A 12,291-nucleotide genomic window follows, 5' to 3' on the forward strand; every position below is an offset into this window, starting at 1 on the left:
CTCTTTCTACCGTAAATCAAACAATTGGAAAACCCGTCACTTTTCTTCCTGCACAAATTATGGTTGGTCGACAAAGCCTCATAATCCAGGCCATAAATGCTGAGTAATTAAATTACTGGCAGAGTTTATACCTCCGTCAAAAGATTTCTTTCAAAAAACGCAAGTGATACAAAATATGCCACCACTTGATTCTTAGGGTCTGTAATTTGTATTCCGTGTTCTTATTTTTCAGAAAACATATGAAAATGACAGAGGCATGTTGGAAACAGACATTTGCTGAGGATAATCTTGCGACATTAACTACACTGTAGGGCTTTTGTCGGCAACGTTGTCATGAATAAATAACTTCGTTGGACGGTGGTAACTTCTTTAACAAGTTGTGGGTGGGTTCTATTATAATCAAATAACCAAATATCTCGAGACGACCGTCGATCATTGAAGAAAAATGTATCCATGTAGGGTGTCATTTCGCCCTCCATCGAGGCTGTGTTGGACAAGTCCTCACCGGGATAAGTGAACTCCTGTGACTTGGGGTCGTAAACGATAGTGCCGTTGTAAGGAATCATACTGTTGTCGTTTGAATCTGGATTTTTCATGTCTCCTCCTAAGATGAATAATTTCCGATTCTCCGGCGGTCCAAAAGCTCCACACTTTGAGCCTTCAATGTGAGGTAACGTTTGGGGACCCTTTGAGCTATTCTACATAAAGAGGATTTTAACGTTATTAATGCACTAGAACTAGGTCTCTAATATTGAAACTTTGAAATCAAAGCTAACCCCAAAGTTTCGAATGCAAAACATGTGGGCCGAGAATGTTAAAATTGTTCTGTCCAACTCTTTTCATGGGACTTGAACAACCAAAGGATTTTTTGGGAAAGATAAATGGAAATTAGCAACTTGTAAAGCGCAGAACCCTTATCTCTTTGCGCCCCTTTGCTGTCTCTCCAAATTTTAAGCCAGGAAACACTTAGATAGTGTGGAAAAGGTGTTCCAACAAATCTCACGGGGGGGAGGGTTCCTTATTTACTGATTTAAAAAAATATACAATAAAGGAATCATATTCTCAAGGATAAATGATACTATGAGAAAGCTAAAACATAAAAACAAAGCAAAGCGGCTTTCCTTCAAAGTAAGTCATTGAAAACTGATCAGTAACCCCCCAGAACCTCAAAGAGAACGTTTGTATTTGTTTATGAATTGACGTGAAAGGTGTGACTTGCTTTAAATAAACACATCGATGAGTGGTTAGTTACAACGGCTTACCCCAGTATGCAGGTTGATGATGTACAAGTGCCGGTCTGGGGTAAAAGACGATCCCTCTTTCCTTGTACCAAGTCCAAATATTAATTCCTCATTAGATATGGGAGCCATGCATTTAATGTTGCTGAGGGCACTGTTCTTGTGGTAGGGGAATTGTTGAGAAATCAGTTTGAATTTTTTTCCATCATACAGATACAAGTTTGGATGGTAAAGTATCAAGACCAGTTTTCCATCGGGCATCTGGATGAAATTAATGACATCCAAACCCTCAATGATGACCGCATCAACATGGTACCAATACTTCGTTCCCTGACGATTCTGCCAACAAAGAACCGCTTTTTTACGGCCCAATTTCTCCACAGAGCAAATATGTAATTCATCTTCAATGAAGCTATACTACAAAGAAGGAGAAGATAGATAGATGATTAGTAAATTGAGTAATCCAAGCATTGCCAATGCTTTTTTTGCGGACTTCCTTACCGCTGTTGGGATTCGAACCCCAGCAGTTCAAGAAGAGAAATTTATTCATTTCAATAACAATGATAATTTCATTTATTCATCACATCAGTCAGCTGACGCCTCGAATGGCGGACGTGCGATTTTTACTCCTCCGACATGAATCTCGTTTTTATTGGTTTTAAGTCGATAAAATAGTACCAACTGTGATACCAGTGAGCGGGGCCACGCCCACGAACAGTGGCCCCCCCATGAATCTGTGATATGCCCAGTTCAATGCACCTCCCCTTCCAATCCTTCCTCTGCCCATATTCCACGGCCCACATCTTTTTCAAGACGTGAGCTTCTAGCCCTCCAACCCTCTTCCTCTTCCCAATCATCCTTTCCTTCCTTTCCGACTCTCAATGTCACTAGTGATCTCTCTTTTCTAGGTCGGATTGAACAACTCGGTATCGATAGGAACCAGCATCGGTGGCAAAAGCGGATCAGCAAGCGGAGAGGAGGAAATCAACCGGTGTCGGCCTGCTTTCTCAACTGACATGGACGGGCGAACATGCTGGGAGTGGCTGGTGTGGGACGGTGTCTCAACAAGATCCGAGGACACGCCTTCAACTTCTTATCTGAGACGTGGGTCAAAGAGGAGAAACACGAGAGTTGATTTCCTGGCAAACAGAGCTTCTTAGTTCATGCCAGGAAGCCCGCTGGGCGTGGTCGGTCCAGCGGTGGGTTGGAACTCTATATTACCACACGCTTTGAGCCCACCCTTCTCTCATCCTCTCCTTATCACATAGCCGTGGATGCCCAAGGCTTCGCCATCATTGGCGTTTACTATCAGCCAACCACAGATTATGATGATCTCTTCTCGGACCTCACATTCATCCTTCAGAAGGTGAAGAATCCGGAGAAAGTCATCATTGGTGGTGACTTCAACATCCGTCTTGATTCAAGTGAATTCTCCGAGCTCGCCCAGATCCTGAGCCAATGGAGAATCACTCTGCGCTCTGACCCGGGAGTCCCAACACACTCCTACTCCCGTGGCGCCTCTGTACTTGACCATATTTTCATATCAGAAAATATTCCATCTCCGGCCAGTTTCGTCCATCCACTGGTCGTTTCTGATCTCCTCCCGATTTCAGTCACCTTCTGGGCGTGACTCGAAATGGGAGGTGCGTGGTCAATGTGCAGAAGTGCGCGGCTCAACTTGAGGCCCTGCAGCTATCCATCAACACCGGGGTTGTGAGCAATCTAGCTGCAGTGGCCCAAGGCATTTCGCAAGCATTTAAAGAGTCCTCCTCTGTGGAGAGGAGGAGAGGACTCAAGACCCTGTGGTTCAGCGCCTACCATCGAGAGCTGAGGGGTCAAATGCTCCAAAAACTGCGAAGTGCCAAAACAAACCAAACAGCAGAAACTTGGGAGCCACATGCAATATCAAGAATTGCATATCACAAGTCTCTGAGGAGCGCCGAGTCAGCTCACCAAAGGTTGGAAGTGGAGAACCTGCTCTCTTCATCGGCCTCGTCCCGGATGGCGGGCTTGTACAATCATGCCAAAAAGCCCGCCACTAACTCGGAAATTCCCGTGAGTAAATTCCTCCTCCACTGTCAAGAACTGTTTGCATCAACATCGGAATCAGTAGTGGAGGAGGTCCAGGGCTGCCCAGAAGAACACCATCCCCTTTTGCAGCCCTTCACGGAACCCGAGAAGGACGTGGCCTTCAAGAAGACGAAGAGCAAAGCCCCCTCAACATCTGTGGTCTCTCCTTTCCAACTTTTACTTCTCCGGATCCAAGCCCAGGCACTCCTCCAAGATCTTTTCAGCCTCGCCCTCCATTTTTCCTATTTCCCACCAGCGTGGATGGAGTCAGTCATCATCTTCATCCATAAGAAGGGGCCCAGGGACATTCCAAACAACCATCGGACCATCGCCCTGGAGAACCCCTTCTTGAAGGTGACGTCCACCCTACTAGCTGCTTGCTTCTCCGGATTGGCCGAGGATAGAGATCTCCTTCCCCAGTTCCAATTCGGTTTCCAGAAAAGCCGCTCAACCACCAAGGCAGCCACGCTCCTCTATGAAATTGTGCATTCCAACATCAGCAACAAGAGGAGAGTGTATGGATGCTTTGTGGATTTCTCCAAAGCATTCGACAGGGTGGACCGAACGCGGTTATTTCTCAAACTCCAACTGAGGGGAGTTTTGCGTTCAATCTGTGTCCTGCTATCCAACATCTATGCGGGACTCACATGCTCCATTCGTTCTGGTGAGGACCTATCCACCTGCTACTTCACTTGCACTGGCCTACCGCAGGGGGATCCACTATTGCCAATTCTTTTCAATCTTTATGTATCCGACCTGCCCGAAGCCCTCACACACCAAGGCCCCACCATCAACCATTTTCCTATTCAATATATTCAATATGCAGACGAACTGGTTCTCTTGGCTAATTCAGCCGTGGAATTGCAAAATGCCATCAATGCACTTCACGGTTATTGCCAAGAGAACGGCCTTCAAGTCAACACCATCAAGACCAAGGCCATGGTTTTCCATAAAGGTCGTTTGCCTCCCACCTCCTTCCATATTAACAATAGTCCGATTGAAATCGTCAATAATTTTGATAATGTCGGTTTCACATTCTCAACTCAACTCTCCTTCACCAACCATCTCAAATCATCAACAGTCAAAGCCAGGGCCAGGATCGGACACATTTGCAATACACTTCCTATCAAGAATCTTCCCCTTCCAATAGTTCTTCAACTCTTCCAGACCTACATCACTCCATTTTTCTCCACGGTCTTCAGCATTGGCTCCCAAACTCCGGCCAATCCGCCCTCAAATCCGCCGATGCCACCTACACCAAGTTCCTCAAGCGATACCTCTGCGTGCCCCAATATGCCAACAATGCATGGACACATTTTCTATGTGAAACCGAGCCCCTCACCATCGGGCTGGCAAGGTTAGTGTCCAACAATGTTGGGAAACTGACCTTTCCGGAGGGGATGTCCGGACACAACCTGTCCTTCCCGGTCAAGGACTTGCTAACACCTTATCGTCCTTGGTCCGACATCCGCTCGAAATATTGGCGGTCACGCACCTTTGTACGGTTCCCAGCCAAATGCCATCAGCGACGGGAGTTGACAAAGGATCTGTTCAATCTGGCCCATCCAATCTACTGCAATAATCAAGATTTTCATCACTTACCTCTACCTACCTGTCTTTGTACTATCTGTAACTCACCTCTTACCTTTTTTCATGAGTATTGAACCAATTCTAGTCATACTCATTGTGATATCACTTTCTAGTCAACTATTTTATTGCCTTTATCTTCTTGACATTTTTCTTGTTTTATCAACAATCCTTTGTAAAGTGTATATACATCAGATTCTATTTTATAGTTATTTTTACTCCATGACATGACCAAGAGTCCCAATAAAGATTATATTATATATTATATTACATTTGACTTAACTATTATTTATATTTATTGTTTGATCGACCAACGAATTAGAGTTGGCTGATCTGGCTAACCCTTGAATGTAAGGTTGATCGGGAATTGTTGTCAAAAACTTGTCCAAATCTGATTTAAATCCTGCTACTGGATCGACGCCTACATGCGCCCTACGAATATTTGAAGGCAGCAAATTGAACAATGAAGGAGCCCAAGAAAATAGAGAGTTGAACTTGCTCATGGATGCTTTTGAAAACGTACAGAATCAAGAACCTTTCATACCTTCTCTGAACACTGTACAGTCCCAACTTTTTTAGTCTCTCCCAATACGAGAGCTCTCTCATTCCTGTGATGCTCCTAGTGAAACATCTTTGGACCTGCTCGACTTTTTGCAAACCCGCTGAACTAATTGGAGCCCAAATGGGGAGGCATATTCAAGATGTGTCTGGACAATCGACTTGTACAGAGATAGCATTGTGATACAATCTCTGGACTTAAACGTACGATATATCCAGCCACATGTTTGAAAAGCTTTACCAACTTTCAAGTGGGTATGCTCATCGAACTTTCCATTATCTTGGGGGATTACACCTAAATCCTTGATGGATGAGACTTGCTGAATGCCCTTACCTTCATCATCCAATAGTGGAGTGGCTAATGACATCGACCCAAAGGTCATTGAGCGGAATTTCATTCCATTCAGTACCATGCTACTCGCAGCAACCCAAGAGTAGATTTGGTCTAGGACCTCTACCAGGCAACCGGACTGTAACGCATCAAGTACAAGAAAACAGAAGCAAGAACCAGTGAGCTTCAAAATGAATGGCGTGCAAAGAGTTTTCTCTCTTATTCTGATCTTGACTCAAAGTAAGGATGCCATTTTGGCATTCGACATTAAAAATGGCCTCAGCCATAGTGGATGAAAAAAAGGCTTGAAATTCCTTCAAACTCATTCCTGTTTTGGAGCTCGCTGAGAACAAACGCATTTTTATTTGCTGTTGTTCTTATCTCCCAGGAATTTCGAACCAAGCTCTGACTTTCTTTGTTGCTCCTTGGTTGCTGTGCACGTGTAGTGTTCGTGGCGTTTGTGTGTGGGTAAATGATTGGGAATTGCCATTCATTCACTCAATTAGGTTTGGTTTTTCACGGCTCTTTGGTAAGACGTAATTACTTTAAAACCATTTATCATTGATCACAAGTGTATTGGCATTTTTTGTTACATAAGCTTGTTGAGTTTATTTCTGTGTTTTTGTATTGTTTACTTAGTTCAGGTTCTTAATTCCTTGAGTTTCTCTGTTCCTTATTTCTTGTTTACTATCTCCATCTTAAATTTGTATGATTAGTCAATAAAGAGGTTAGACAATGTTTGGACCCGTACATGTGCCGTCAGTCCATGAGACTTTAGACGTGCTTTAATGTGCGGTGTACGAGTTTGAGAACACCACTGATATATCACTATCTTTATGGACTGGCTTTCAATCCTGATTGTTGTTTGAAATCAATGAACAAAATAGCATTATCACAGCAAAAAAAAAAACAACTTTGAATATTGATATAGGACATGCTAACTAAGGTAAGAAATAAGAGCCATTGCTTTAAAGTAAATGTAGGCTAGAATGGAGGGGATTGCCGATCTAAAACTCTTAGAAAAACTGATGTTATGAATTTAAGGAACTTTAGGAAAGTTAATAATAAGTGGCAAATGGCGAATACATTCATTTTGGGCCCTAATATCTTCTTTGATCTGCACCTATTTAGATAACACAGGATCTCACTTTGATCAAATTTTGATATAATTTTAATGCTAAGTACAATCATATCAAGCACTCCCACTTACTATTATCTCTTGTTTGCGTTTTAAATTCCTCAATGAACAATTGACCATCCTATGATTTGGAAGATCGATGTAATCCATTCGCCCGGATTTTTCTGCACCAGCTACCAAGTAGCTGCTCAATTCTGGGCTTGCCTCCACTACAAAGGAAAAAATCAAAAATGTCCACATGAATGATAAACACCTCTACGTAGACATTTCAAAGAAGTGCAAGCTCACCCTCACAAAGGTCACTTGGATCTGCATCCGAGACTGTACCGGTCACGTCATTTTCAGCCTTGGGTCCTCGATCGATCAAGCAATTGGCAATGCACATGCAAGCATGAATGGACACGTCAAACGTGAAGTAGTTGACCCGGGAACCGTACTTGGAACACGCAGCTTGACAACTCTCGGCGGTTTCAATATGGTGGAACGTTCGGTGGGTTCGGTACTTCCATTGGTAGCTCTTGAGACATCGGACATGGGTTTCCATACATCCTGCGAGAAAAAAAGGGTATTCGCATATTTGGTTGGGATTACATTAAGTAAGAGTTCAGCTTTTAAAACATGTGGCTCACCTTGGACTGAGTGAAATCCAATTAGGATCCAAAACACAGAAACACACCACCAACTCATATTGAATAAGTGAATATACCACCACGTCTTGTATTTATGTCCCGACCTCAAACTGATTAGTTTACACATGTGTTTCAACGAATAATTAATGCTAGAGTCCGGAATTTGTGGTTATTCTTTGAAGATTCAGTTGTTTTGAGTCAAGCTTTGGTCCTTCCACGTTTTGGATTGAAAGGTTACAAAGCAATATGATCTAGAATTATCATTTTGTAACATTTGAAAATATGTAATTGCGGCTCTTAATTCAAGCAACTTTCACAAAAACAAAGGTCAAAATACTGGAAGGCAACAAGATGCCATCGGCAATTTCCCCTCGACGCATCGAACTATTGCCATAGCATCTCTCCCAACAGAGAACTCATCCGCGGTAAACTTCGCCATATCAAATTGCGCCTACAACAAGTTTCTCGAAATTGAAATTCTATCGGGATTCAAGCGTTCTAGTAGGTGTTAAAGCAGTGCACCAGAAAGACATTGGCAGAATTGTTCTCTTAATGTTCTATACCTTATTGTTACTTGATTAGTCAAAAGTTTCCATAGAAAATGAAAGCAATTGCTTCAAAGATGTTTAACCATAAGGAAAGGTTCTCCTGATTTCCTGTTGAGTCCAAGAAAAATATACACACAAGTGTTGCTAAAGAAACATATTTGACGCAATTGAGTCTACCACTTTTTTTGACGGCAAAGTTGTACTCGCTCTAAATTAATACCATGCAAGCCTATAAGAAACGACAATCAAATGAGTAATATGATACAACTCATGTCAATTCAATTCTCATATGCCAAGCAATGGAATATGGATGAAGATGTCAAATTCAATCAAAATCTTCAAGAAATTGCGTTCATGCCATATTATGAGTAGTTTATTTAACAATCTGCCACTCCTCGTCCCCATTTTGTTTGGGTTGTCTAACGTTGAAATTAAGAGGTGTTATTGATCTTGAGGTTTACGCATGGCAGAATGAACTGGGTGCAATTCGACAATATGTTGTCGGAAATTTCTACCAATTTTTGTGCAATAGAGCACGTCGTATTGATCGTGGTAAGCTCGAAGGAAGCAAACGTATATTATGTATATATTACTTATATCCCAAAAAGTTACCAAGATATGTTTGGATATTTTTGTCAACCTTTGATAAATCCTCTGAACCACCGTGTCAGTCGTCTCCTTGATGAGACGAAACTGGTGAGCTGATCATCGAAGAATCCAGCTCTGAGTTGCAAATTAGAAAAAAGGCGTCAGAGCATTTCGAATCCAGTAATTGTGGCTAGCCTCCAAAGAAAATTGGATTTTATTCAGGGTAAGATTAGAGCCTCAATTGGGGGTCGGCAGCTTCAAAAAATTCATCAAAATTTTCCTAGGGTGACTAATTCTTTTTCTTGCACAATTCTTTAGTGAAGTCATGTTAGGTAAAACATTCCCTTTTGTATTAATCTTAGCCACTATTTTTTGTTTGATAAATGATCATTCCATAAAAGAAGCGGCAATCTCTTGTAAAATCAACAAATATTTGAGGGCAGCAAATTGAACAATGAAGGAGCCCAAGAAAGAAGAGAGTTGGACTATATTGATCAAATTAGGCTGGATTCTCTTTCTTACAGTTTTTTACACAAATTAATTCCATTTTTGGAATTCCAAACTTTTAAATGTGATAACACACTGCTACTAAATAAACTTGTTCATTGCACTATTGAAAAAAATCATCTAGTCTTGTCAATTCATTCTTGAAAACAGAAACAATACACAGATAAAATCTGACCATCTTGCCTGCTAATTTTCTTCATAAAACGTTATATTATTGTTAGATGTTGCCCGATGGTGCAGCTCTAGTCATGCTTTAATGTGAAATATCTTGCGCATTTTGATTAAATATCTTGGTCATTGACTCTAAAAATTTTAATGAGTTCTTTTATACCCTCCCTGGGATTTCATACTAGTGCGCCCTCTGTACCTACCAAGAAGTAAGTGTAACCACGCCTTAACAAATGACCAGATGTTAGCGCCAAATATGTTTTAATATTTATTGCATATTTTTGTCACTTGCCATTTCATTTGTTTTAGCAAATGAATGTTGGACTAATATAGTTTTAAGTAAATGTTGAACTGTGTCCCAAAGTGGTGATCAATTTTGTTAATGCAGAGTTGTAAGCACTGAATGAGCATCAATCATGGTAGTTCTTACCACGATTGTGAAGCAGCTTGGCTAGCCCACGTGGACAGCTGGAATCCGAGCCGGTACTTTACACGTCTCTGTAGCAAGTAGTTATACAAGGTGCTCTTCTGAAGGATTATACAGAAATGTCGTGGAAATTTGGTAAATAAATGTGTATATATTGACTTTTCCATGTCTTTATCTTCAGTTTTGAGACTTCATCGCCGCAAAGGTTGCGTGAAAGCATCTTTAAGATACGAATATAGGAGACATACACTGACCAAAGTCGTCACCAAATCTAAACCCATTGAGAATCGAACCAGGGACCTCTTTCATGTTAGGAAACTGCGCTTACCACTACGCCACGTTCGTCAAAAAGTGTGTGCTCTTGATATGGAATGCCCATCACCTCGATTTTCCTCTACAACCTAAACCTGTGCCTTTCCACTTTCGCCCAATTCGCCCTCAAATCCGCCAATCCCATCTACACCAACTTCCCCTAACGATACCTGTGCGTACCCCAATTTGCCACCAATGCATGGATTCATATTACATGTGAAATCAAGGCCCTCACCGTCGGTCTGGCCGCGGTAGTGTCCAATAGTGTTGGGAACCTGACCTTTCAGGAGGTGAGGTCCCGACACAAGTTGTCCTTCTTTGTCAAGGACTTGGTAACACCTTTTTGTCCTTGCCCCGACATACCTTCGGAAAATGGCGGTCGCGCATGTTTGTGCGGCTCCAAGGCAAATTACATCAACGACGGGAGCTGACATAGGACTATTCAATCTGGCTCATCCACTCTACTACTACAATTACCGATACTTCAATCGGCATTGATCTTTACTCACCTGTGTTTGAAAAGTCTACAGTTCTGCTCTCCACTTTTTTCATGTGCATTGAACCATTTCATTCTTTGATTGTTCTACGGACTCTTCTTTGTATTTCTTGAGGATTGTTCTATTGCTCTCACCTTTACGGGAATCCAAATTAAGTCAAAATTACTGTGACTGAGCTTAATAAAAAAAACTCATAGCCTCATTTATTTAGGTGCAATGTAGTGAATGAAGACATTGTATTTCTCGTACGAGTCATTAATTCAATATACTAAATGATGGCTTAAATAGGGTCGCTGAAATGGATTGTCAATAGATGATAGATGACTCCCTGGATCACCAGAAATTAAATCTGGAATCACGCCGTACAGGTCAAATACTTAGACGAGATCGTAGACATAAAATGATATCGACCACGGATATGGCCCTTTCTTTGAAGTTTGGCGTCCGTATTGTTATACTGGAGTGTTAGGATTGCAGACGAAATAAATATATTATTGTTCAAAAAGGTGTCTTCATACGGAGTGGTATGTCGGAAAGTTTGGCCCGTTCTTCCTCCAGGATAGGTGAACTTCCCGGAGTTTCTATCAAAAATGATGGCACCTCTGAATGACCTGTATTGACCCACGGTGTCAGTAGTTATTCCGCCAAAGATGAACACCTTCCGATTCCCAGGGGGCCCATAAGCCCCACACTTTGAGCGTCTCGCGCGTGAGTCAATAGGCCCGACCTTCGTCATATTCTGAAGCAGGCAATAGTAGACAAAAGAAATGAAGACGAGAATAGCAGCAGCAAAAGGATGAAACTCTTTTTGAAGATCGCATCCCTTCAGTGAACAAAGATTGAGCTTACTCCGTTTGACAGGTTGATCAAATAAAGGTGGCTATCGGCGACATAATTTTCATTCTTTCTCGAGGCCATGCCAACCACAATCTCATCATTCGAAATTGGAGTACGGCATTCGTAATCAGTAAAGTTGCTTTCCTTGTAAAAAGGGAAGTTCTGCGAAACCAGCTTCAATTCATTCCCATCATATACATAGAGGTTGGGCGCGTCCAACATTATAACCATTCCCCCATTGGGAAGAAGAACAAGTTGAAGGATGTCTCTCTTTGGCACTTGGAGGTGGTCAACGTAACTCCAAGACTGCTTTTCCTCGTCGAACTTTCGGCAAACAATAGCTTCCGTGGCGTTCATTTCTTCCACTGAGCAAGCGTGTAATTGGTTGTCAATGGCGGTGAACTGAAAATTAGTTGGATTGGTGCGACAATTCACGGGCTAAGCCAGCGCAAGACACGCCAAGATACCGCGTATGAAAGGCGTGCTACGAGTTCAGTTTCATTGAATTTTGATTGTATTGCAGTACTTTGCTTTGTCGCAATTTCAAAGAGGCTCAGACGCTACGTTTTCGAAGTAATATGATGACATTTCGTTGTTGGTATTCACTATGGCGATCGAGCCAGAAGTGCCAAAATGTACAATATTTGGTCACCTCGGTTTCCTTGTGATGACAGCAAATTGAAAATGGCCGAAAGACAATAGAAACCATTGCGAAATTGCGAAGGTGACTACATTACCGCAAAAGAATGGCGGTTACCACATGAGTCCGCAAACAAGTCAAGCCTCAAGAAGGTGGATGCACCATAGTGTTCCATGCCCCCACCCCGACCCCCCAAAAAAACGAAAAAAAAAAAAA

General features: G+C 42.1%; 2 protein-coding genes across 2 annotated transcripts; both read right to left on the bottom strand.

Annotated features, from left to right (window-relative positions):
• Nucleotides 1-226: 226 nt before the first annotated feature.
• Nucleotides 227-7,928, bottom strand: LOC131878358 (uncharacterized). The gene is made up of 5 exons (XM_059224308.1): nt 7,552-7,928; nt 7,211-7,471; nt 6,995-7,131; nt 1,263-1,655; nt 227-698 (listed from the first exon to the last, which is right to left on the bottom strand). Exons 1-5 carry the CDS (start codon nt 7,676-7,678, stop codon nt 297-299), a joined length of 1,320 nt encoding a protein of 439 aa, XP_059080291.1. The 5' UTR covers nt 7,679-7,928; the 3' UTR covers nt 227-296.
• Nucleotides 7,929-10,786: 2,858 nt separating this feature from the next.
• On the bottom strand, nt 10,787-12,263 carry LOC131878013 (uncharacterized). The gene is made up of 2 exons (XM_059223891.1): nt 11,448-12,263; nt 10,787-11,337 (listed from the first exon to the last, which is right to left on the bottom strand). Exons 1-2 carry the CDS (start codon nt 11,790-11,792, stop codon nt 10,954-10,956), a joined length of 729 nt encoding a protein of 242 aa, XP_059079874.1. The 5' UTR covers nt 11,793-12,263; the 3' UTR covers nt 10,787-10,953.
• Nucleotides 12,264-12,291: the final 28 nt, after the last annotated feature.

Source organism: Tigriopus californicus, chromosome 3 (genome assembly GCF_007210705.1).
Source record: "Tigriopus californicus strain San Diego chromosome 3, Tcal_SD_v2.1, whole genome shotgun sequence".
Lineage (NCBI taxonomy): Eukaryota > Metazoa > Arthropoda > Copepoda > Harpacticoida > Harpacticidae > Tigriopus > Tigriopus californicus.